General features: G+C 31.3%; 1 protein-coding gene across 1 annotated transcript; it reads right to left on the reverse strand.

The window, feature by feature from the left end:
* Positions 1 to 7,992: 7,992 nt before the first annotated feature.
* On the reverse strand, positions 7,993 to 27,843 carry LOC148618108 (tyrosine-protein phosphatase non-receptor type 2-like). The gene is made up of 9 exons (XM_088585975.1): positions 27,678 to 27,843; positions 25,076 to 25,184; positions 23,796 to 23,896; positions 17,501 to 17,599; positions 16,701 to 16,850; positions 16,002 to 16,211; positions 14,915 to 15,112; positions 14,033 to 14,184; positions 7,993 to 13,101 (listed from the first exon to the last, which is right to left on the reverse strand). Exons 1-9 carry the CDS (start codon positions 27,744 to 27,746, stop codon positions 12,894 to 12,896), a joined length of 1,296 nt encoding a protein of 431 aa, XP_088442101.1. The 5' UTR covers positions 27,747 to 27,843; the 3' UTR covers positions 7,993 to 12,893.
* Between the last annotated feature and the right edge of the window lie 150 nt (positions 27,844 to 27,993).

Genomic DNA, 27,993 nt, shown 5'->3' on the forward strand with positions numbered 1-27,993 from the left:
TATATTTGTTGTTTGTATTTTATTGTTGCTGTTGTTGTTGTTTTGTGTTTTTATTAGAACGATTGTTTGGATATTTTTGTTTCAATTTTTATTGCTGATTTAACTTCAGTTTCTTGTATTTGTTTTATTTCTGTGGAGTGGGATACAATTAAATGTTGGTAAACCATTGAAAATAATAGAATAATTCACGACTCAACATATTAACATTTGCTTTACAATGTCTTAAATGTTTGACAGTTATATCAATAAATTACAGCCTATTCCCAAATCTTAAATTATTACCTTGTGAAAATCGGCACTTCAGCATGCCAAGTTAAATGATTTGTTAATAGCCCACTTGAAGGTTTCATTTCAACGGCGCACTATAACAGAATCGTGCTGTGTACGTGTGTGGTGTAATTGACTTGGACAATTATTGACTGATAAACTCATGCATTTCTACCGAACCGTGATATACGAGCAAAGAAAATCATGTCAATGATGAGCAAAACATACGACTTAGAAATTAACATGAGTGCTAGGTAATATCAATTCACTTTCTATCTGTTTCAAGTTGTTATTTGGAGAGAATAGTTTTTTGTCAATGGCGTATTGTTATGCATGCGTTTGTTGCATTTCTAGGTTCAAAAAGATTGTTTCAATTCTCGTCGTGTCGGACATAGGTAAATTAATGAAATAATTAAAAGATTCTTTATGTTGGAGCAACTGTAATGACAACAGTATTTTAATTAACAGTGATTATTTATTTTGTACTCTTATTTTATTTTTGCAGAAACTTGGAGCAGATAAACAACTGTTCACTTGAAATGCCGTTCTGCCTAAGAATCAGGCTGTGGCTAATAAAAAATAAATAAAAACCGATCAATCATACTGCGCTTTTTTTTTTACATATGTACTTTTATAATTAAGAAATAGATAGCATTCGTGGTATCACCTCTTATTACTATGCATTTCAAACTACAATTGAAGGCAAATAATATTAAGATATGACAAAATCGTTGAAATAGTCACATAATTGACTTCGGCAAGCTAATTTCATGGACACTGATTTAGTCATCGATTTTGTTGTTGGTCTTACGCATGTATTGAAGAGTTGCAAAGCTGTATAAGCTAAAATCACCAGGAAACGACGACGCAAAGGTACAGAGAAAGAGTCAACTAGAAACGACAGATACCAAATAAAAAAATAAGAATAAAACATTACTGTACAACATAGAATCAAGGAATAGAACCAGGTGAACCGGTAAGGTAAGCATTCTCTATAAAAAAGAAAAAAAAACTTTAAAAATATCGACCGAGTTACTCATGCGTGTCATACGTAAGAGGAAAGGTTGTGACGAATGGTGATGATAGATACACCAAATCCCACAGCTTCCTTAATATAGCTCTGCTCTTCAAATAATAATTCGAAACAAATCAAAAGTCCAGTTTCAATAAAACTATGAATAAAGCTATACCACCAGGACAGTGTGGTTTTTACCATTCATATACAGTCATATAAATTTTAGATTTTGCAAATTTTCGTATTCATATAGTTCTGTATATTTTTAAGACGTAAATGGAAACATCGATAGTATGTAAAGACACACCTTTTAGAAAAAAATATAATGAGAACTGCCTTTTTTTCATTAATTTTTTTTTATATATATTATAAAAAGAATCAACTTAGTGTTAGGGTGAATTTAAGAATGAAACAAATAACACGATAAATGACGACTCAAATTGTATCTTAAATAGGTACATTGTAGAGAAGAAATGTGGGGCAAAGAAAACAAAAATTGACCTAACAGGAAACAGATAGAACTCGACCTGAAACGCACAGAAATATGCACACACACACACACACACACGCACACATACACACACACACACACACACAAATAGAAATACCAGCCCACGCCTAGATAATCATCTCTCATGTTGCTTAAATCCGAAAAAAAAATCAACCAGCATTCTTGTCAATGTGATATAGTTACCCCTTTCTGGTGCAAAGTAGGTGCAGTGTCAATCATTACTCGCGTGCAGTATTAAATTAGCTTTTTCATTTGAAATCATTTACATGTGTTTAAACATTTAAAAAGTTTCAAACGATTGCTGAAGTTGCTAATTGGCAATTAAGATTTTCGCCTTCATTATTTTATGCTGACATGTGGTACGATTTATTCAAATGAAAATAGAATTAACTCAAAAGTAAAATAGTTTAGTTTCGTCTGATCTTTTGATATCAACAGAATCTTTGATTACGTTCAACGAATATCAAACGAAACGAAACATTTTTAGCTGTGAAAATGTTGACAGACGTATTGTTATGTGGAAGAATAATGAAAAATAAATGTTTTAGTATATGGTGTGTACTGTTAGAACAGATAGAAGAATATCTTTATTATTGCTAAATAATGTTACTCAGTGGATAGATATTTTAAACAAATTATTTGTAATGGGCACATTTTTCAAGTTGAGTAAAAGGTCTTGTCCGATACGTATCATGGCTTTCAGCTTGCATATTGTAAAAACAAAGTCAGCAAAGTAACCCTTTGCCATCATACCCTGATAATTTAATGATAAAGTTAGTGAAACATGGAGTGGTTATGAATTCTATAATATTGGTCCGTATTGACAAAAACTCATTTTTCGAGTAAGCAATTTACGATAAACCCTGTTATTGGGTAGTTGCGATTTTACGCTCATTGAAAACATAATATTTGGTCAAAATGTTCAGAATTATATATATATAAATGGTAAAGACGTTACGCACGCTATTGCGGATGTCATTAAAAAAACACAACTATCTTTACTATAAATGACTATTGTAAACAATCAGAACTGTTAATATGTGAAAGCTGTATGCTGCTGGAATCAGGACAAATTATTTGTTCTGAATATTCGTTACAAATATTCCTTCGAATTCTTTATAATCGATTAAACTTGTCAAAACTCATAAAAACGTCAAAATTCCGCCTGTCAGGTGTAACAAAGTGTAGGTCTAAAACACTAAAATAGTGAATTGCGCTCCTGCAGAGTGTATGAATTTCCCCAATTTTTTCAAGGAAGAATAACTTCATATGTTCTTTTTCAGTTATTGATCTAAATTGCGTTTATTTTGGGCATAAAAATATTCAATGCAAAAATGAAGTGTTTGTAAATGGTCAGATTTTTATAAGTGTTCAGTAATCAAATTATATCATTAAGGTATGTACTTATTTACACAGTATTCTTTTTATTTTTCATTTTTCATGATATAAACCATTTAAAATGGATAATATTCGATCAAAACAAACGTTTAGCAATTTGTCGAATTTTCAATTTTTGAACGTTTCCAACGTTTTCCGTCGTTCGGGAAATGGGTGAATAAAATAGAAATGTTTTCCGCTTTAGATAACAAGAACCAGACATTTAACCTCGTCTCTGCAATTACTAATATAGAATATGTAATTGAAAGAGACAAAAAAAAATCGAAATCGATGGTATATAAAAAGACTAAAAATTACATTGTTTTGTCTTATTAATAAACGAAAGGATAAATAAAACAAAAAAAAAAAGAATTGAATAAACTCTTAGTTTAGACACAAGGAATTTGATAGGAGTGGAATGACTGAAACACAATATAGAGTTGACAGAAAAAATATAGAAAAGTAGAATGCTAATAGATAGAATGAAAGTAGATGAGGGAGTCATAAACATTTTTTCATTGTTCAAATCTTCAACATTGAGCGGCTATCTAACAGGGTGTTGATGAAAACCTGATTTTCTGATAAGTAGAAAGTTCTTTCAATCGCAATACTAAGTTCTAAAATGTCCATATTCTGCTATTGGTACATGTACATTTTAACATAAAAACATACATGTATACCAAAATGCACATTTTAACTTATTTTACTAGGTAAAAGTTGCAATGTTCCTTCCCTAGATAGACAGAGTGTGCATGCATGTTGCGGTTGCATTCCACGCTGCTGTGCACAAGCATGACTGATCGTGCAAATTTAATATACCGGTAGTACTGATAATCAATTTAATTATTCTTTTCGATTTTCTAAGAAATGTTTAAGATGTTTCAATTGCTACCAATAATATAATTACTGTATATATCGATCGCTAAACTGTACACGTGTTTCAATAAAAAGCAAGCAAGAAACGAAAAGTGTTGTCAAACGTCGAATTCCGACGTTACCGCATACGATGTAATAGCGTGCGTAACGTCAAATCGGTTCATGATCATTAAAATATACACATCATGCAGTTATGATTTTATTGTTTTTGAGAACGAAGACAAGAATTTAACAAACCGTACACTTCTACGATCAATCTCTTCTATGCTAGGCATAGTATTCATAAATTTGCTTAGACTTACAGGAGCCATTATTATTACCGAACCCCAAAGTGTACCAAATAACCATATCCTCTTTAAATGATACAACCATTGTATACAAATGTTACTGTCAAATTTCCCTACAGTCGATCCATGTAATACCGCAGTAATATGTAACACAATCTATCGAACAAAAATTGCTTTTAAATGCTTCGCTAACGCCTGTATATACGCGTCAGGCTTTTGGTATCTGACACGGGATTTCGGCGTCTTTGATTTTGTAATTTCGTTTCGTGTTTAATTAAGCAGTAATACAGCTGTAAGAACAAGGAATATTTTGTAAAATATTGTAGAATTCATCTTCTTAATTGTTCGTTTTTATTGTAAAAGCAGACTTAACAAAAATCTTACAGTAAATGAATTCAATTATCCCGGAATTTCTATCAGAGAGTTTTGCCATAATTACGTGTAATTGTTTTATCGTCTTTTTTTACTGATCTAAACATTTATTTGCTACGGAAATTAGATGCATTATAGTTTTTGCATTCTGGGATTCAGAATTTTTATGCGGCTTCTTTCTCTCAGAAAATATACAAACAGTGGTAAAAAGACGGCAGTGAAATAAGGCTCTGCTATCATAAATAGTCTTTAGTACATTACACGCTATTCCCCCTTTTTAATTATTTCAAGTTCCTAAACAGAACAATGAAAAACGGACATGTGGATGAACGAGATAGAATAGTGGTGCTCTATCACAAAACCTGCGTATTAAATGATAGTTCGGTTTAAGTGATTTTGGGGCATTCCCCGACAGTTTCAACTTAGTTGCTAAAAAGAACACTGGGAAGAGTTCGTGTACTTTAACTGAGAAAGCCACGTGACAGAGATAGTAATGCTTTTGTTACACGTGCGTTTTAATTTTTTTTTAAATTTCTGCATGTTTAATATAATTTAATACTTTTATATGGATAGTGTTACCTCCAAAATGTAACCCTCCTCATTTTTCTCCAGGGAAGATTTCTGCCTTTCGTTTTGTAATTTTTTTTCAAGTTTGTGTCAATGTTATAGAAATTTACAAACTTCAAGATGAAAGTATTGTACTGATAACTTTCTTTAAATATGCTAACTCTATTTCTCTAAGAATTTAATGATTAAGAATTCAATAAAACAGCTGAATAATACATATAAAAATTATTGATAATCTGGTTTAACTATATTCGCTTTTTGTGTGTATATCTGTCTGTTTTCGCGTTTCATGCATAAAATATTTTATCGTTGTTTTCTATGACCAGTACATGTGGCGGACGGATCGCGAAATTTACAAAGGGCGGTATTTTTTCCTCCAGAAAAATGTGGAAAATACGTGTAGGAATAACATTCACTTTTTTAAACTATACAATACTAAATAAAAGAAAACCGCAGGATTACATTTGTATTCACTGATTTATATTCGAACCGTTCTTAAGGCTTCTAAAGTTTTTATATACAATTTGAATTTGAAGGATAGAATTTCGTTAATTAAAGGGATGACTATTTTGGATCCGCCTAAAACACGTGTACATCTAAATTTGGTATGCAATAAATGGAACAAGATTTTTGCAGTGTTGTAATTGACTGTGACATTTTATTGCTTTTTTTTTGTCTGTATTAAAAAATAGAAGTTATAATTTATTTACAAAATATATATAATAGTATTTACAAAACAAGGAATCATGCACTTGCTCTCACAAATATCTTACTTCAACATACATTTACAACCATTCTTTTAAAAACTGCCTCAGAACTTACACACATCCACTATGAACGACTATATAATTAACCTGATATCATTGCTCTCACATCTGCTATCATCTCCAACACAAGACAACTCATGACGCCTTGTGCACAAATGATGAGTATCAGAGAACAAATTTCAGACAATGCAGAAATGAACAAGATTTGTTGGGACAATATGCTCACTAAAATTATATATACATGTAGTATGAAGCTGTATAGATACAGTTCAAAGTAGAAAAAAACATTATGCACACATAATAAAAATGTAAAAATGCGACGAAAAATTGTGACAAATCAGATAACAATATCAGTGTTACAGCTGTAAGTCGTGCATTTCTAGAAGTTTGTTCGTTCGGGATGTACACGTATATCGGCGCAGCGAATATATCAAACAGTTTGACTGATGGTACTTATTTTCGTACTTTGTCAGTATTTTGGCGGTTGGCTGAACCGCCAAATCTTCTGATTTCCTCTTCCCGTTGTCTTTGTCCTGATGAGTCTTGCTCAGTTTTTAATGATATTGTGCGTCGAGACTCATACTGATGAGCAGGAATAGTGGGAAATTGTTAAAATCCAGATTTCAAAAAGTTGCACGATGTGATTCTGATTTGGATCGAAAAAGTTGCTTTTTCTGGGTCAGTCTTCTGTTTGGATGATCAAAAGATCAGTTCCATCATGGATCAATCAAACAGAGTGTTAATAGATGACAATGGAATCTGTAGAAATGTTTTCTGGGTTTGAACCGGGGGGTGATGAAGTATTGCACGTTGTTTTGTATAATTAACACTTTTTTTCAATGATATTTACTTCTGTTTTTCTCTGTGTCAGTGACTTGAACAGTACTTGTTCGTTCAGGAGAGGGCTTCAAGCGTTCAGGGTATTCCAATCATCTTGCAACGTCCAGTGGAGAATCTCCTTGCATAAGCTTTTTAGCAATATCGGCAGTATCCTGATGAATTTCCATATTTGATGGATTATTGTGGTTTTCATCGAGATTTCTTGCAATTGGTTGCACAATAGGCTTGTCAAATTTTTTTTTTGCCTGAAGTGGTTGAAATAACATAATTTTTAATGGAGGGGCAGAACTTGACATTTGAGATGCATACGGTAGATGGCATAATGAGGACAGTTGCGTAGAATTGAAAGTTGAAAATCAGCCGTGCGATTGTCCTGAATTGCTGGCTTACCCGATTTGATGACAATCATACATTTTTGTTTCATGTACTCAGATAAAAAAAAAGAAAGTACATATCGACAAAATATAATAATGATAAAAATACCGCAGTGTCAGCAGAACGTCTCAAGTACGTCAAAAATCATAAAACAGTAAACGAAGATCTACATGTACATACACAATGTAACGAACTGAATAAAATAGATTACACATACAAACTAAAGATATGGGGAAAAGGACGTGACACGAAAAAAGCCAAAGATATGGGGAAAAGGACGTCACACGAAAATAATTGAACTACACGCAATATGAACTCCCACTAAAAAAACGGGAGTGACATCAAGTGCTCCGGAAGGGTAAGCATGTCCTGATCCACCATTGTAAGACTCCACGAAAAGAGAAAAGTTGACATTCCAACACTAAGACAACAGGGCAAAATCATCCCCTGTAGGCAAGAGTCGTCCATGATGGCATGAAAGGGTAGAAGCCATGTTACAAGTGCCATTTAAATGTGTCAAGTGAAGTAACCTACGGTTTCCAGTGACAAACCAATACAGTTCAACAAGCCCAATTTGTCAACATACACAACTAGAACATCAACATGAGGTACAACAAAGAAGGGAGAAAACATTCAACTGAAGTGGCATTAAAATGCAGCAAAATATGGATAAGAAACCATGCATCCACAAGAGAGTCAACTAAATTTTATCTCAGGCTAGATAATCAAAAATAGTCATTTTAAAAATAATAGTACAATTTATTGATGTACATTGTAAAATAAACCAGTTTCTCTAGACTTTTTATAACTAAACTGAAGCTTTTTACATATTTAAATAATTGACATACTTAACAAAATATTGAACTGTAAGAGTTGGTCTTTGTAAGAAACTGACAGTGTTTGAACCATGTATTAAATAATCTACCACTAAGTGTAATTTCACTACATGTACACGATTTGTTTATATCATTTTGGTAAAATGAATTATAATTTTATTAAAATGCACTGCAAATAAACATTTTAAAAAGCATAGGAATCCATAAAAAAAATTGCTATTTTCTAACAATATATCCAGTGAAGCATAGATTGAATATTGGTCATTACAAATAAAGGAGACCTCTCTGAAATGAAATCAAATTGTCAGATCTGTAGGATTTTACAAGCATGTTTCAGGTTTTGCCCACATCGCATGTTTCTTACAAAGACATGTACTTAATTAAGTTCCTCTCGTTGTTGAAGTGTCACATCTGTGCCACATAGCAAGTGATTAAATATTTATCCCATAAAGTAGGCCATGCACATTATTTTAAAAAAATATACTGCATGAGTTACCTTCAATTTAAAAAAAAGAATTATCTTCCTTAACAACAACAGTTTGTCAATAAAAATGGAAGGACAGAATAGCCTATTTTCCTTTAAAAATTCTTAATCTAAGTTTGCAGTACAAAAATTGACTGGTACAATGAAACCCTTCTTTAAGCATCATATAATACACTGCTGAACTAAAAAAAAATAAATGTATTGTTTTATATCAGGTACTCAATGGTACACTGTAATAGAATTATGCATCAAAGTAAAGTAACTATTAACTAAAAACCTACTTACTTATTTATCATGTTTTTCAAGTGAATGTATAGAAGTTTATGTTGTTAAGTAGCACTCCAGATAAGAATCATGCAAAATGTGATTCATGGTTGGAAAGCCAACATTTTTTTTTATTTTAGATGTTTTGTGTAAAATGTTATAGTAAAGAGAAATTAACATGTGGCTTTTCATATAACCCTTGTTCTTAGGAGATAAAAATTATATAGAATGTACTGTAGAATTCCAAATTACGGGAGATAACTCTCTAAATGACACTAAAATCCAGTAGAAACTGTTGAATTTTCAATGTGGATATCTCCTAAGAGCAGACAGATTGGAATGAATAATTATACATTTCGTCATATAGTCCTGTAAAGCATTTTTGTAACAAAAATAAAAATGTATAGCCTTTTTTGGGGGTGTAACACATATAACAGAATTTGCATGATTCTTACAAAGACTGAAACTTAACATTTATTATGTTAAAATATGTAGAAGTGTGTAAATATCCAAAATACAATAAACATTTGCAATTTTCATGTCCCTCAGAACTAAAAAATAATGTTGGAGCGAGAAACCCTAAATAAAATATCTTATTTTGGCCATATAAAAAATATTGAAAATTACTCAAGAGTTCTATCTGAAGGGAATACACCACCATAAATCGTGATATCCAGATTACAGACATTTATTTACTGTTCATGAATAATAAGAATTAGAAGTTCAGGTACCAGAATAAAAACAAACATAAAGTAAATTCTGTCTAAACTGAACCCCTTTTGGACTTGGTTTAGACAAGTAATTGATTTACTGAGATTCAAAGTACATTCAAATTGATATAACAGGACTTTAAAAAGAGTTCACACAGGTATATGGGATTATTCATGGTCTGATTTAAACAGGTTTTGGGATTATTCAGGGTTTGGTTTAGACAGGTTTTTGGATTATTCAGGGTTTGGTTTACAGATTTTGGGATATTAATGGTTTGGTTTTAGACTGGTGTTTGGATATTTATGGTTTGGTTTAGACAGGTTTATGGATTATTCAGGGTTTGGTTTAGACAGGTTTTTGGATATTCAGGGTTTCGTTTAGACAGGTTTAACTGAGTATGCATCAAAATTTGAATTGTATACAGCACATTTACTGGCTAAAGTTAAAAAAATGTTCACAATATATGAATATATATTTAACTTTAATATAATTTTGCAACCCTATAAAACAATCAATGAACAATATAAAAAAAACAATCATTTTGAGAAATCAAACAATTATATGTATGTTTTTACAGACCTATGTGATAATCAGGTGTGTCCTGCAGTAACAGTGACACATGCAAACACTTTGTAGATTTTTGTTGAAATACATTTGATGGAGAGGCAGGCAATCCCTTCACTCTTCACAGTGCTACCCAAAATGGTAAAGACTGTTTCTGCATTTTTTCTGTTTAAATCAGCCTTTTTTTATTGCAATTTCAACACAGTGGTGGATCCAGATATTTTGGGAAGGGGCATTCTGCCAATTGGCCTAAAGATTTGGGTGTCCAGTGATTTCCAATTTTTTTATATAGAATCAATCACACTTTTAAAGCATAAGCCAGGGTCCCTTGGGTCTACCCAAGGTTAGCACTATCATTTGAATCAAGGGTCATTTCCAGGGTGTTTATTGAATAAAGCTCTTTTGTTTTATAGATGTACCAACACTTGCTGGATTCTAACATAGAAATGTGCTGAATAAATTTTGCTTTTTGTCCACAGATAAAAATTTCAGATCTACACAGCCTAATGTGTCATATATGATAACCATATGAGGCTAATTGGTAATAATATGATTATTATATGATAATAATGTTTGTGAAAACATACAATTATCATATAATAATCATGTGATAATCATATGTAAACTTAAAGATATGATTATGATATGTTTGTTTCATATGATCATATATTTCAAACCATATAATTCTCATGTGTGGCACATTTTCCAGTGTACAGCTTGATGAACTATTGAACAACAAGTTCACAAAAAAATCTAAGTTTTATGAGAACAGAATAAATAAAATTAAATCATATCATTGGTCAAATTACAGTAGGAGCATTAAAGTTAATATTTTGGTTCTTAGTCTATTTTTAAATTTAAATAATATTAATTACAGGTGATTTCTTTTTTTTACCATTTCATTGCCCAAAAAGGTGATGAAGGTGATTTTTACATTGTTTGTAGCCAGAAAAAAATACAATTATCAAGGTAAAGTTTTGGCTTATTCAATAAGCTTGAAAAATTGCAACCTATGTTTTTCATATGTTTTGAAAATGCATTAAAACCATATGTAGCTCATGTGTTTTTCACATGTTAAGGACCACCGTGAAAAACATATGAAAAACATGTTTAGGACCAATAAATAAATTCATAAAAGGAAATCATCCATAACTACATGCCTTCCACATTGACTTAAGTGTATGAAAACTGTTTGGTTTTCATATAATTTTGGAAAAAAAATGTTTCCATGATATTTTATTGGCACAAAATTATGTATTTCCACACCTGTCCTAAATGTTTTCACATCTTTTAAAACATATGTTGCAATTTTTCTTGTGTATGGGAATGCAAACTTCTAATGGAGCACCATCAAACTAGATGTAGGAGGGTCTGCTAACCAAGAAATAATTTTTAGTTGGCCTCATAATCAATCCATTAACTGGTTAAAATGGGTTCAGTTTAGACTGGTGTTTGGAATACCCAGGTTAAAAGTACATTTACATTGATATAAAGGGACTTTCAAAGTGTCTGACTCAGACAGGTTTTGGGTTAATTCAGGGTTCAGTTTAGACAGGTTTTTGGATTATTCATGGTTCAGTTTAGACAGTTTTTTGGATTACTCAGGGTTCAGTTTAGAGAATATAGAAACAATGTAAACATTGTACAATAAAGAAAGCACCAGATATTATATAAAAAAATATAAGCAAAACTATACTGAACCATTTGTTGACTAAGAATTTGTTCATAAGGAGACATTTCTAGGTTTAAATACATATTCCAGAAGAAAAACTATACATATGTTTAAGTACAATAGAATACACATAAGTTCAGAGATATTTTCAGAGTTTGACAATGACATTGCTCTTTATATCAGTAGGTAGTTCTTACCTTATATTAATATAAATTGAAAGAATTTAACAAAATATGATATAAATATAACTATTAAACACTGGCCTAACTTCAAATAATGATTTGAAATACTGTAAATGTGGAAATTATAGAATTGGGGTAATTTTCAAAAAATTCACATTCATAAAATATCTGTGAAAATAATCCAAACACTATAATTTCCTTGTTTAGTTTTGTTTAAAACATCAAAACATTTGACCCAAAATTTACATACATGCAAAAACTTTGACTTTGCAAATCATGAAAATATCACCCTGCGAAATGTCCATACTTAGAGAAACTTTAACATTGTTAGATACAAAATCTACCTCATAGCAACCCCCACCCTGTTTGTTGTTTTTCCATAATGATCAATGATAAAATGAAGGGTGAATTTTCAAGTAGCAAGTGTACAAGCAAATTTTGTTAATATTTTCCTTTAACATATAACACTACTTTACATTAAATAATTCAATCTTAATATTAGTAAATACATGTACAGTAATAGGTAAAGTAAGTATACGGAACACGTTAAACAAGACTTAAATAAATCAACAAAAATTTGAACATCCCATTAGTCATTTTCTCATTAAACCTTTCATAATTAGCGAGTAACAATTAACAAATCAGCAAAATGTTTAAAATTACAAAAATCCATGAAGTAGTAATTTGCAGCTTTATCGGCAGGAACAGGCCTGTTGGTTACAAATTTTAATTCTTCTGACATCATTTTTCTTAAGTGCATGTCACAGATGCCAGATACATATACTTGTGAGAAAGTGTATTAAATAGATGAAGATATTCCCTGTGAACAATGGTGGCCATCTTAATAATAATTCAACAAGCATTACCATAACATTCATTCTATAAAAAAACAATGTTTGTGTTTACACCTGAATTTGTCCTGATTATTAACCTTTATCATGACCTATTTGTCTAAAAATAGTATACATGAGAATTCCACCTAACAAAATAGTCAGTCCAATTGCAACTGGTTTAAAATAAGACTTTCTCTTCTTTGAAAGTTCGCTGTTTCTTAATTTTTCTTTCATTTTTCGGACTTGTTCTTCTGTTTTTTTCTTTCTCTCTTCCCGGTTTCTTCTCTTCAACTGGCTGTCACTAAAACAATATACATATAACCATTCACTTTCATTTCTTTTTCTTCATATTTCAAGTATAAAAGAACCAAATACAAACTGCACATACTTAAAAAAAAAGTTTTATGTAATTTTCATGAATCAATTGTAATCTATAAAGATTTACCAAGTTTACTTCTGTGCAGACAATGCAAATGTAAAAAAATATACAAAATTTTCTACTAAAATTATTTTAGCAAATTTTACAAAACATTGATATATCTGAATGTGTGACTTTGTCATTAGATTTATAGTAAGGTGGTCAAACATGTTGTGCTGAGTATTTCCCCACACGTACAGGAAGTTGATACTGAACAGCAATAAAAATCACTTCAAACAAATGCACCATCCATATAAACCAAGTACCACATTTGAAATCAATTCAACCAGTGGCAGCAAAAGTTTTTGTGACAAAAAATTTCTCTTATCATCGCATAAAGTGAAGAATGGAGTTCCAAGAATCAAACAGATGATATGAATGCATCCAAAATCACTAACAATATACACATCATCTATATAAAACTATACAGTTACACCGATTTGGAAATCAATCAATCCACTGGGAGCCAAGATAATTGCAACAAAATTCTGTGCGAGTCCCAAAACACCACTAAGCATACTCAATCCTTTGAAATCCATTGAATAAGTAAAAGCTGAGAAAATTGAGGCCAAAATTACCTCAGTATTTGGAGACATTCAGGACAAATGCCTGATAAGGTGTTATTTAATTAAAAAAATCATTTCAATACACATGTATCCAGAAGTTGAAAGAAAATTAGTAAATAAAGTCGAAAACCCATCACATCACTTTTGATTACTGAAGCAGGACCAAGTAAATCTTGATCTTGATTCTTGATAGAATACAAATCAATGGCCATACCATATATTTTGGGTGCTGTAATTTTTGTACATACCTATTCTCAGTAGTGCTTTTTGTATTTAAACCTTCAACATTATTGATTGTACTTTGTAATCCATCCCTGGGTGGGAGGGGTGGGGGTTCTTTTTTATTTGGTAAACTTTCTACCCGTATTGGTGGTTTTGGCGGAGCCTCATCATCTGATTTCTGTAAATAGAACAAATATTAACCATTTATGTATTATGTAAGACATAAAAAATGGAATACAGATGTTACCAACCAATATCAGTGTTTTTCAATAAATTTTGTCACAATACATATATCTTCAAGTAAACTATGAAAATCAATGCTGTGAAGTAAATAATCAACACAGTTGCTCACTAGTAATACCCCTGCTTTCCATGATGATATCAGGAAAATACATTTTAGGCAAACAGGAAGCAGATGTCATATGAGTACATGATTGATTGTTGAGGTTTAATGCCTGAGCTGTCATATGAGTACAAAAACACATCCCATGAAACAACATCCCTATAGGAAGCTCAGTACAATAAATCACAAACCTGTAGTTGATAGTAGCCAAGAAAAAAATTAACAAAAATTTTGAACATTACCAGTGAATGAGGAAAATTCAACATTTTTAGGCAAACAGGAATTAGATTCATACCAGTACAAAAATGCATTTCAAGATTCTGTATACCTGTACTAAGTTTTGTATAAAATATCAATATCCCGTGATTTACAGAAATTGACAATTTGGTATAAAAAAAAGTGTCACGAAAATGACAGACACAGGTAAAACAGAATACCCATTCTCCTACAGAGCAAGGGTATAATAAAGTCCAATCCATATGATATATATAGTCTTTTTAATCAGAATTTAGCTGATAGGGTGTTGTCATATCTACATTACATGTTACTATAGTTATTTTGTTACCTCTTCTTCAATGTAACTATCTAAGACATCAATCGTAGATATTTGTTCTTTGTTCAAGAGTTTCTTTCCCCCTTCGATGATGGCAAGATAAGAGAACCTAAGTTGATCTGCTGTCTGTATCAAGCCCATCCTGTAAGACCTCATATCTAATATCATCTTTCTTATATCTATACAGTCCATGTGTTGTTGCTTCTCGATCTACAAAAAGGGAGATAATCAAGAGAGTTTATAACCTTTTTTGAAAGGTAATGATGGAGGAAAACTAAGGAAAGCTTAATCAATATTCCAATAAAACAATTTATTTGTGCTTACTAAAAAATATTGTCAAAAAAAAACCTTAGCAAAAAGTGAAGTAAGCTTTCAATAAGAGTCTATTATTCAGTGCAATAATTGATCAAAACTGAAGGTTATGTTTTTAAATTTCTGTATGATTTTTTTTTCAATTCATTGTCATGTCACTTTCTTCTGGTGTGACTTTCAAATTACAGATTTTTAAACCTTCATGTTAAAGGGAAAACCTAAAGCATCCTTTATGTCTAGAATGCTGATATCCATGTTAGCCTTGAAAAAACAATCAAAGACACAACCCAAATGAAGATGTTTTATGACTGACATTGAAATATAACCAGATGTACTAATGAAACATATACATGTATTACAACAAAACATGATGCTATTTTTCTATAGCACATGCCATAAGTCATGTAGAACACTGAACAAGGTCACAGGTTAATATTGGTGACTCAAGGTAGTAATGGTATAGATATGGAAAAACTTAAATAATCTTCAATATGTTTCACAGTAGTAGCGTGTACATGACATAAAACAGGGTTTCAAATTAACACTGGTCCTAATTCTAGTACTCTTATCATCAATTGCGGGACCATTGAAACTTCATTTACCTAAGTCTTGGACCAACAAAACTTTACATTTAATCTTATTTAAGCATTATCATTTTTTCCAAGTGGACCTTTCATTTAGGATGCAAAAACATCCAGGACCTTTTACTCTGAAAGCTTACATATATCTGAACCCCTGTAAGACTAATTCCTAAATAGATAAAAATGCATATTAATACAGCACTCACAACAACTAAAGCAGAGTCAACAAGACAGAATGTTCCTGACCGTCCAATGCCCGCACTACAATGTATAACAGCAGGACCAGTGTCAGGATCCAGAGCACCAGATTCTCTTACAGCTGTCAGAAATTTGAGGAATGCAGTCGGTGATGATGGAACACCAAAATCAGGCCATGTGACATAATTAAAATGGAGTATTTCACGTGTTTCATTGGTCTGTAAATATACATAAAACATAGAATTAATTTAATAAAGTTTGTTCAATAGTAAAAGGTCTTTATTCAGCTTATTTCTTAGTGATTCCTTCAATGTACAAGGAACACTTGCTATCATACTCTGAACATAAAATTGACTGACATATAGAAAGAACAAGGAGCACTGGGCTATAATACATAAAATTGACTGACATGTAGAATGAACAAGGAGCACTGGGCTATAATACATAAAATTGACTGACATGTAGAATGAACAAGAATCACTGTGCAACATATTTATTAAAAGCATAATGTAGTCAATCTTTGCAAGTAAGAATTTGCAGCTTCAATAACCACATTGAAATTCTGAAATAATTTCAATTTTATTGAAGGTATAAAATCTAACTATAAACAAATACATGATATTAGCATCTGGCTGTTGCACTTAAAATTTCCTTTTTCTTTGGTTTTAAACTGTTGGGTTCCTGCATTTATTCAATGTATGGCCTACCTGCAGATCTTCCAGCTCTAAAGATCTAACAATATAGTATTTATAGTCTGTTTCATCAAGATATGTGATTTTCATCTGTACATCTTCATATATGATATCATCATCATCATTGTAATATTCCCCTAGAGGCCAGTACTGGTGACATTTCCTCTAAAATTATGGAAAAAATATCATATTACTTTAGATAAGTAATATTTACAGAAAAACTTCCAAATAGGAATAGAAGACTGAGTGAAGCAAGGTAAGATAATTTTGAGGGTAGAAATCGTGAAAAATTAAGTTTTCATGCAAAAATTTGTTTTTCAAACTTCTCTTCCTCTTTCTATTAATCCATGCCTGACCTCCTGAACTGCTGTGTGAAGTAAGCGTAATTTGAAACTTGTTGAATCTGAATAGTGAAAAACTGTCTGAACCAAATATTGAACAAACTTTTATGCTTATAAAACATGTTCCAAAATCTAATTGTTATAGGCATGGTTAAATGCTAACTTGTTAGTTATGCAATTTTTTTCAAACATGGAAAAAAGATACTGTATTTGTACTTATTTTATTTTTTTCATGAATTTAATAATCAGTAATTCATCATGAAAATAAGTACTTGTTAATATGCATATTAAGCATTTACCACTAGGCAAGTTTCAGCATACATGTAAAGCAAATTCAAAACTTCTGGAAAATATCTGAAATTTACCAATAAAAATAAAATAGTACATGTATGATTACAGTTCTGTAACTCAGAGAAAAGATTTGATGTATTTTATGCTTTAATCATTCTTAATGCTGTAACTACATGCACTTACTGATCCACTTTCTATAAGTTTGTTCAACATAACAACAGCTTTACTCTTCTGTTCCCAGACCATTTGCCAAAAATGACCTGAAGTGTGTTCTAATGGACCCTAAAAAATAGGAATAGAATTAAATGACCTGAGGTGTGCTCTAACATACCCTGAAAAACAGAAGTACATTCTGTATTTTTTATTTTTTATCAAAATAAAAAAAAGTCCTGAAAGTTGTGTGGTTGAACACGGGTAGTATGGAAAGATTCATAATCCAGAGTGTAATTTTAAGTGAAAATTTGTAGAAACTACGGATACTCTGTAATGGCAAACACATTTGCTTCAAGATAAAAATTGTAACCATTGAAGATTAGCATTTTTGCAATCACTTGTTAAGAACAATATTCAAAGATTGTTTTTTTTTTCTTTTTGACTAGGTTATGTGAGATATACAACTTTGGGGTAGTTTACACTTCATGAACCGTGAAATGGTTTATGGACAAGCATAAACTGCCCCAAAGTTAGTTACACGAGCATAACTTGGTCAAAAATTTTAAAAAACCAATCCTTCTAATTTAATTTCTAATTGATGATATGCCCTTTGATCTATGCCTTATTGAATTGAAATTATTTGAATTGCGGACTGCAGGCCCCGACGTTAATGAAGTCACAGTACCAAGTTAGTTTATGGAAAATAAACTATCTTGCAAACATGAGAAATAAACAAATTAAATTATTTAAAACTGAAAGCATAGTGATATTGTTAGCCTTTTCCAAAACTACCTCAATTTTTTTATATTGGGAAAATGTGCATCATTTCTTTAAATTGAGAAATTAGGAATAACCATACAAAACCTTGAATTTGTAATGAAAATGAACAATTCTATATAGGATGTCATGCAAAATACAAGTCATAAGTATTTAAGTGTAAGCGTTTGTAAGAATCAGGCAAAATTGAAAAAATCAAAAACATGCATGTCAAAACCCCACAGATCTGACAATCACTCAAGGATACTTTCTCTAGTTGAAAATACCACTATTGGATCCCTGCATCACTAGCTTTGTGAAGAAATTATTCAACAGAATCTTAGAAAAATGAGGTTTTTGACAGAGTTAACTGCCACTGAAATGTTATTTTTCAGTGCATTTCAAAGAAATTGTAACTCAATGGTCCAGCATGATATGGAAAATCATGTCTGTTTTCCTTGATTCTGATGGTGCAAATAGTCAAATTGGGTTTTCTCATACCATGTTTTAAGCTACTGTCTGATTCTTACAGGGACAGGTAATTACATAAATGTAATCAGTGTAATTTTGAGCACAAACACCATATCCTACCTTTAGACTACCAATCGGGAAAAAGTTTATCTTTTTTGGCATTATTCTTTAGCCATTCTTTGGACAAACTGGTAAACTTTCATCAAATGAAACAGCCTTACATGTATTTCAGGGGTAATTTAAGGCAAACAATATCACTGAAATGCTATTACACCCCTATCTACTCAATGTTAAACCCAACATCTTTTTGTAAATTAGTATATTTAGGGAGGTTGGCTGATTTTTAATGAGCAGTGATCAGTGAAAATTCTCATATCCATCATAATATGTATATGTAGTTAACTTAACAGTGTGATTTGCACAAATTGAGAATTCTCATTACAAAAAAATCAGTTCATGTTAATTAGATCTGCAGAGGAGACTGAATTTCAGTTTTGAAAAAAAAGCAGCAAAATATGTGATCTTACTTATACACCATGAAAAAAATAAAAGCATTACAACTGTACATGTACATGTACATGCATTGGTGCACTCTAGTGGGTCCTTAGATTCAAGTACAGAAAGTAACATACAAGTAGAAGTATACTTTAAATTAAGATAAAAATTGAGTGTGATCTAACTAATACTAACAATGAACAATATTTACAACATTTAACTTCCTTTTTATATATTGCTTTATCATACTTATACTTATAGAAAAAACAGTAGTACCTATCCCCTAGTTTTAGGTTAACCAATCATATGCAGTGTATCCTATTCAGATGAAAGATAATTAAACTTTGCAAGGACTCAATGGTGTACTGATCCATTTTGTACTGATAATTTCTCTCTCTCTCTCTCTCTCTCAGATTGTGCAAAGATTAAAGTTTTTAGAAAATTTAAATCTATCTTGAAAGCAATATACCAATTACCTAAAAAAATTTAAAAATTACTGTCTTTCTGTAAAAAGGAAGTGGATGAACTAGAACAAGGAACTAGAAACAGGGAAGATCCAGAACAAGTCATCTTGCAAAAGCAAAAAAGAAAAAAAAATATGAATATTTAAGCATTCTCTCCAGTAGACGCTGAGAAAACTGTGTACTAAGATTCCATTATGAATCATCTAAAAATAGGGCATCTAATGGGACATTAAATGATATATATGTTCCGTAATTCCCAAAAAGAATCCTTTAATATTCAAAGAAAGATAACTCCAATTCATTAAAAAAACATTTTGGAGGTAAAAACAACTAAAATCAGACTGAAGTCTTCGAATTTGCTAATCCTCAAATATTCTCTGTCACTGATTTTGGCTTAGTTTCAACATCCGAAATAGCACAAATGCGATATGTTCTAAAATCAGATTCTGCTAGAATCTTGGTTCCCTTGATATGATTACTCTTCATAACCATGAAGACTGGAATGATTTCAATAAAAAACAACTGGTTACCAGAAACCAGATTAAACAACTGGCAATGGCTATATATATAAATATCAGAGCCCTGATAATGTATATGACCTATATAGTCAAATGTAACCAGCTCCTGTATTCAAATCAGAGACTGGGTAATATTACATACATGTACATGTAAATTCAATGCTAACCGATCATTTCATCTTTTAATGTAAACTTCGAATTCTCATACAAGCAAGAAACACACATAGACATGTGTATGAAATTTTTTTAGTTGAGGTTCTTTTTAGCTATCTTTGGGTCACTTATGATAATACCCCGGGAACCAGATGAAACAACTGGCAATGAATATTTATAGAAAATGGGGCCATGCAAAAGTATATGACCTATATAATCTTGTAACAAGCCCCTGTGCCTAAATCGGAAATTGAGTAATGTTCAATGCTAACTGATCATGTTTCGCCACTTCCTGTGGTGGGGTATAAAATATTACAAAATCATAGGGAAAACAGGAAGTCGATGAGCCAGAAACGTGATCATGGAAAAGAAATCTAAAATTCTAAGCATTCTCCCCAATAAAAGCTGACAAAATATGTTACAGAAAGTGTATCAGATGGACAGACGAACAAAATGGTGTGGGTATAATACTGTGAAAGTATTATTGTTCGTGGGGAACCAATTTTCATGGTTTTCGTGGGTAAGCCAAACCACGAAATTTGGTTCCCAACGAAAAGGAGATTTCCATTAAAGTGTATACTGAAAACCTAAAAACCATGAATTCAAGAATCCACAAAATTGTTTTCCTTCACTTATCCACGAAAATTGGTATCCACGAATTAAAGTACTTTCACAGTACATGTACAATGAACAATATTTACAACATTTAACTTCCTTTTTATATATTGCTTTATCATACTTATACTTATAGAAAAAACAGTAGTACCTATCCCCTAGTTTTAGGTTAACCAATCATATGCAGTGTATCCTATTCAGATGAAAGATAATTAAACTTTGCAAGGACTCAATGGTGTACTGATCCATTTTGTACTGATAATTTCTCTCTCTCTCTCTCTCTCTCAGATTGTGCAAAGATTAAAGTTTTTAGAAAATTTAAATCTATCTTGAAAGCAATATACCAATTACCTAAAAAAATTTAAAAATTACTGTCTTTCTGTAAAAAGGAAGTGGATGAACTAGAACAAGGAACTAGAAACAGGGAAGATCCAGAACAAGTCATCTTGCAAAAGCAAAAAAGAAAAAAAAATATGAATATTTAAGCATTCTCTCCAGTAGACGCTGAGAAAACTGTGTACTAAGATTCCATTATGAATCATCTAAAAATAGGGCATCTAATGGGACATTAAATGATATATATGTTCCGTAATTCCCAAAAAGAATCCTTTAATATTCAAAGAAAGATAACTCCAATTCATTAAAAAAACATTTTGGAGGTAAAAACAACTAAAATCAGACTGAAGTCTTCGAATTTGCTAATCCTCAAATATTCTCTGTCACTGATTTTGGCTTAGTTTCAACATCCGAAATAGCACAAATGCGATATGTTCTAAAATCAGATTCTGCTAGAATCTTGGTTCCCTTGATATGATTACTCTTCATAACCATGAAGACTGGAATGATTTCAATAAAAAACAACTGGTTACCAGAAACCAGATTAAACAACTGGCAATGGCTATATATATAAATATCAGAGCCCTGATAATGTATATGACCTATATAGTCAAATGTAACCAGCTCCTGTATTCAAATCAGAGACTGGGTAATATTACATACATGTACATGTAAATTCAATGCTAACCGATCATTTCATCTTTTAATGTAAACTTCGAATTCTCATACAAGCAAGAAACACACATAGACATGTGTATGAAATTTTTTTAGTTGAGGTTCTTTTTAGCTATCTTTGGGTCACTTATGATAATACCCCGGGAACCAGATGAAACAACTGGCAATGAATATTTATAGAAAATGGGGCCATGCAAAAGTATATGACCTATATAATCTTGTAACAAGCCCCTGTGCCTAAATCGGAAATTGAGTAATGTTCAATGCTAACTGATCATGTTTCGCCACTTCCTGTGGTGGGGTATAAAATATTACAAAATCATAGGGAAAACAGGAAGTCGATGAGCCAGAAACGTGATCATGGAAAAGAAATCTAAAATTCTAAGCATTCTCCCCAATAAAAGCTGACAAAATATGTTACAGAAAGTGTATCAGATGGACAGACGAACAAAATGGTGTGGGTATAATACTGTGAAAGTATTATTGTTCGTGGGGAACCAATTTTCATGGTTTTCGTGGGTAAGCCAAACCACGAAATTTGGTTCCCAACGAAAAGGAGATTTCCATTAAAGTGTATACTGAAAACCTAAAAACCATGAATTCAAGAATCCACAAAATTGTTTTCCTTCACTTATCCACGAAAATTGGTATCCACGAATTAAAGTACTTTCACAGTACATGTACAATGTACATGCAAATACATTTTTTCACAAGAAAGTTGATAGGAAAAAATACATGTACATGGGAAAGTTCAGATACTTAAATACTTGGAAAATACAATATTATACAAGTAAGTGACATTTATATCAACATGATCTATTTTATCTGATTAATGTACAATACAGTGGGTATGAAAGGTCAGATTAGGCCAAAAAATAATTTCCTGTTACCAGCAAAAGCAAATATGGTAGGCAGGTAGGGAAATCTTTTTTTCTTTTTTCAAAAACATTTTATATTAAGTTAATAGGGAAATAGTCTAGACTTTTAACAGTGCTTTCACAAACCAAAATGACCATAAAATGTTTAGGGTAGGCACCAAGAACAGAGTAAGTAGGGTAACAGGAAACAGAAATTTTTTTTTTTGCCTTACATAAACTCATTAACAAACCACAATGAACAGGAAGCCCAATCTAATTTTAGATCTGACTAGGAACTACATGTACATCCTCAAGGACACAAATTTTACATCCTTATGTTCATTTATCCAATACCTTTACATGTACTTCACGATTAACCTTCAATTGGATTAGTTTCAGCATCTTGATATGATGATCTGAATTTACTTATGAATACAAGCAATTTATCAAAGCAAAATTACATACAGTATATTCATTAAAACACATTTTCTTGAATATTTTTATAAGCTAATATGTGTACAAATGTAATATGACAGAAAATCTTTTTTTTATTATTTTTAACACATGCAACAACTTGTTTTAAAATCAAATATGCCTTATGTTGATAATCCCAATTCACAGAGCATAGTTTTCAAGCACCTTGTAATTTTGTAGAAATATGTATATTTGTATATTCAAACTTTATTTTTTTATTATTTCAAAAGAAACTTTTTACATACATGTACATTCAAAAAAGGCAAATGCAAACATGAATATTCTAGAAAACAATTTCAAGGGGAGATAATTAGGAAAAACTGTTCGGTGTGACCTTCCTTAAATGGATGTACATTGTAATTGGCACTCATACATGTACATGTAAATGTATGCCAAAAGTGAGTTTTTAATGTACAAAGAACTTTTCACATATACAAAAAATTCTTTTTAAATTCCTATTGGCTCACAAATTTACTTTTTGATTTGTATTCGCCTATAAAAACATAATTACTTGTGCTAGAATATAATTCCTATTGGCTTCTGGTACAGGAACATGACAGGCATTAATATAGTCATCTGGACATTTCTCCAACTTAACACGACTGTGGTCATCTAAAAAGAAACAATGACAAAATATGTACATTTTGTATATCCATAATATTAAGTTCTGTGCCATTCACAAAACTGAATATGATTTCTTGCATATATTGTCATACATGTATGATCTTATGAAACTTGAATATTATGATGCTCATATTTATCAAGTAGAGAGTGCTGACAAATGTAATTTTCACAGTACAGTCCAACCTGTTTTAACAAACACCTGTATTCAAAGACAATAATTATAAAATCCCTTTTTGGTGCATTCTATGTAAATTAACCTGTGTATTAAGACCACTTGACCATGATATTGCTCTCCCTTGGAAAGTCTCTTTAAGCATGTTTGACTGTAATTAATTTTAAAAGTTCAGATGTAAAACTTTATTTGTTTTTACTCTCAGGTCTATGTTAAGGTGCAACATCACTTACAATGTAACTTCATTATAATGACATATAAAGCATATATATAACTTTATCTCGGTGAGTTTGGGAAATTTACATGCAAATCCTATTCGCAATTATCAGATCATCATTTAGTTGTTGAAAATAATCAGAATACACAATATCTTATCCCTAGAGCCAAGAGCAAGAACAAATTTCTGTTTACTCATTAGACTTACAATCTTTGGCACTCATGCCTACTGCCCAAACAAAAAATACATTTGTACATGTACATTGTAACAAGCATTCCTACAAAATGTTCATGTATACATGTACAATGTTTTTACCCATACATTTAGGTACAATGTAAATTAGTCCGAGATTGCTCTGATGTCTCAGACAAGCTGTGACCATCGGCATCAGAGCTTACCCCATATCAAAGACATGGGTTTTAGTGCACCAATTTTGGTGCATGCTTTGAGATTAAAATTTACTACTTTCTCAGCTCTTGAAAAGTAAGAACTGGGTATGTGATGAAAGTTTATTCCAGTAACAATATTATGTTATCAAAGTCTAAGAGAAATAATTTCATGGACATTGTACATTGTATATATGGATGTCTTACATTAAACACTGACGTTACAATGTGCTGGCAATATGGAAATGGACTAGTCACTAGCAGTTGGTAATCAATTATAATGGCAGAACTTTTTCAAAATGGTCAGAAGTTAATGCGTGGACTCATTTAAAAACCCCAAAAAGGTTGGTTGTACTCTCCAAGACTCACAGAAAAAGACCTATCATTCTTACATGGATAAACATCCCTGTATCTGTTCCTATTTTTATTGTTGGGATGTCTGGCATCTTTCACTGAGAATTCTTCTTCAGCAGCAATTTCTGCAGCTTCAATCTTTATTTCCTGAAAACAAAAATTATAAAACTTAAAATATTTTGAAACATGATAACACTTTATTCCATGTACATTGTACAATGCGTAACTCCAAATTTTCTTTAAAGACACAAAAATTCTGCTAATTGTTACCTGATCAATCCTACATGTACAAATGCATATGTAGTTCCTTCATAGCAGTTACTAAAGTAAAAGATTTCCATCATATGCAATTACATGTATATTGCACATGTAACTCTATGAGAAAAAACTGACATCTAAACATTTACAAAATAGTTGCAAACAAAACAAAACAAATGAGCAAAGCAATACAAGTACAAATGTAATTGAAATGAAAAAAAAAATATAACATTACAAGTAAGAATCCATCAATCCTACATAATATTCAATACACTGAAACTAGTCTAAACTGAACTCTGAATTAACCAGTTACATGAATATCTAAACCAGACATACATGTATTCAAAGTCCAATCATATCAATTTCACTTCATTTTCGAATTGCATCACTTGTGTGAACCCCAAAACTGCCTAAATCTAACAAATTAATATTAAACAGATTTGGTTTAGACAGTTTTCAATGTAATAAATAAAGAACAAAATGTATATGTACACTTAACATACTTACAAATGAATATTTTGTGCACCTCTCCTTTGTTTCAAGTAATTTGACACAAAATGTGACATGAAAGTTCATTTTTATGGGGTACTTTTCTTGGTAGCATGCAGCAGAGAAAGCACACACACACATGTATAATATATGTAGATACAGTGTATGTGATTTCATAATGTATACATGTACAATGTAGTAATATCGGGCAATAGAGACTTGTGTCGTTTTTCAACTTTGTAATTTCTTACTTACATTTTGTACATGTAAATACATCTACTGTTTGCAATTTGTATATTGTGAGAAAAGTACATGCAGGGCATAATATTAAATTCGCCAAGAATTTTTAAAACTAGTTAAAAGTCGCCAGCTCATGTTCTTTAAAGAGAAGTGAATTTGCTGTGAAATTTGACCAAAGAGAGATACATGTAACTCTAGCCCTTACAGGAAATAAACAACCAAAATGGCGGCAATTTTCATAACAAAAAGAAAACTTGCATTGGAAGGAGTTCACTTAATTTTCATCAGTTCCAAGCAATCCAGACAATATTTCACCCCTTCTAGTGACTTGGATAGTGGATAAAATTAGCAGAACTTATTTGAATGAAACATATTCAAGTTACTGAGTTCAAAATCAAAGGAAAACAATCACAAAAGGTAAGGTACATGTATATTTTGTATTCCTTGATTTTATATTTAATATGTAATTTGATGACAACAATTACTTTATTTACTCAAAGAGAGACTCTTTCAGTGATTTCAATGGTTTTAAAAGACAATTATGAGATTCAGCTTGGATAACAGTTATGTGTATGAGTGCATGTGGGTTTGAAGTGATACTATGTTTTGATAAGGCAAAAATAAAGATAATTAAGCTAACTATTATCATTTATAAAAAAAAAATCAGGGAAATTTATTGGATAATAGACCACCAATATGGCATATAAAGATGCAGTCATTCCTTTATCAATTTAAATTATAACTCAATTGTTTGAAGATAATCTCACTAAACAATGTATATGTAAACATACATGTACATGCATGTCCGTACAGACTGATTTGTGTTTTGTATCAATTAAAATACAAGCATACTCATCATAATGTCAGAACAGAGAGGATTTACAAAAAAAATATCTTTTTCCATTTCAGGAAGAGACCACATGAAGGTGCAGACCATTCTTAGACTTTAAGAACATGTTATTTTAAGAAACAAGTTCTCAATGACAATCTATCACTTACTATATTCAATTAAAGTTACTTATTATACATGAACTTATTCATTGCAAGTATAGAAAATGAAATCACAGTATTAAACATATCTTACTTGTTAATTATTTATTAGAATACATGTCCTTGAGATACAACTTCATATCAATGCGATAAAATATTCTAGCGGTGAAATATGATTTCTCCCTATTCCACACTCACTTCTCCCTATCACTCCAGGAAGGGAGAAGTCACTTCTCCTATTCACTGAATCCTAGATTATGCCTAGATTTGTGCATGTACATTTATATTATACTTTTTATGAATTAAAAATATGGATTTGGTGATTTTCCTGATTTGTCATACATCAAATACTACAGGTCTCACTGGTAAGTTTGAAATACTTGTACAGGGATTGGTACACTGTTAAAACACATGAAAGATCCGTGCAGAAATGTCGGGACAACATCACTAATTGAGACAAATTTAAGTCTCTTGTGTAAACAAAAAGCGTCTAATTGAAATCGTAATTTTTCTTCCATTATTATTTATAATTTAACACACGGAAAACAAGAAACAAGATTTGATACGCTAGTGTTTTTTTTTTTTTTTTGTTTTCGAAAAAGACACATGTGTCAAGAAAGAATGATATCAAGTTACTGTAGAAAAACAAAGAAAAGAACAAACCTGGTAAATAGCTGGCCAGATATGAAATTTGTCATACTGCTCAGCTTCTTTTTCGATCTCAGAATCCATTGGAAATTACAAAAAATAAACAGTTTAATAGCTAACTTTGAATCTGGGAACGCATTTGTCCTTCTACTTCCGGATTGAAATTTCTATAACCTGGAACGGATACGGAAGCCTAATTGATTCCGGTTGTATAAATCGACGAATTCTATTTTTGATCGCTACCACCCCATTTATAAAGAAAGTTTGTTTTACAAAATAACAATCTGCAATCATGCTAACTCATTATAGACAAAAACAAACACCTAGCACG

Source organism: Perna viridis, chromosome 5, assembly GCF_037379345.1.
Source record: "Perna viridis isolate PV_CMFRI_1.1 ecotype Kerala chromosome 5, ASM3737934v1, whole genome shotgun sequence".
Lineage (NCBI taxonomy): Eukaryota > Metazoa > Mollusca > Bivalvia > Mytilida > Mytilidae > Perna > Perna viridis.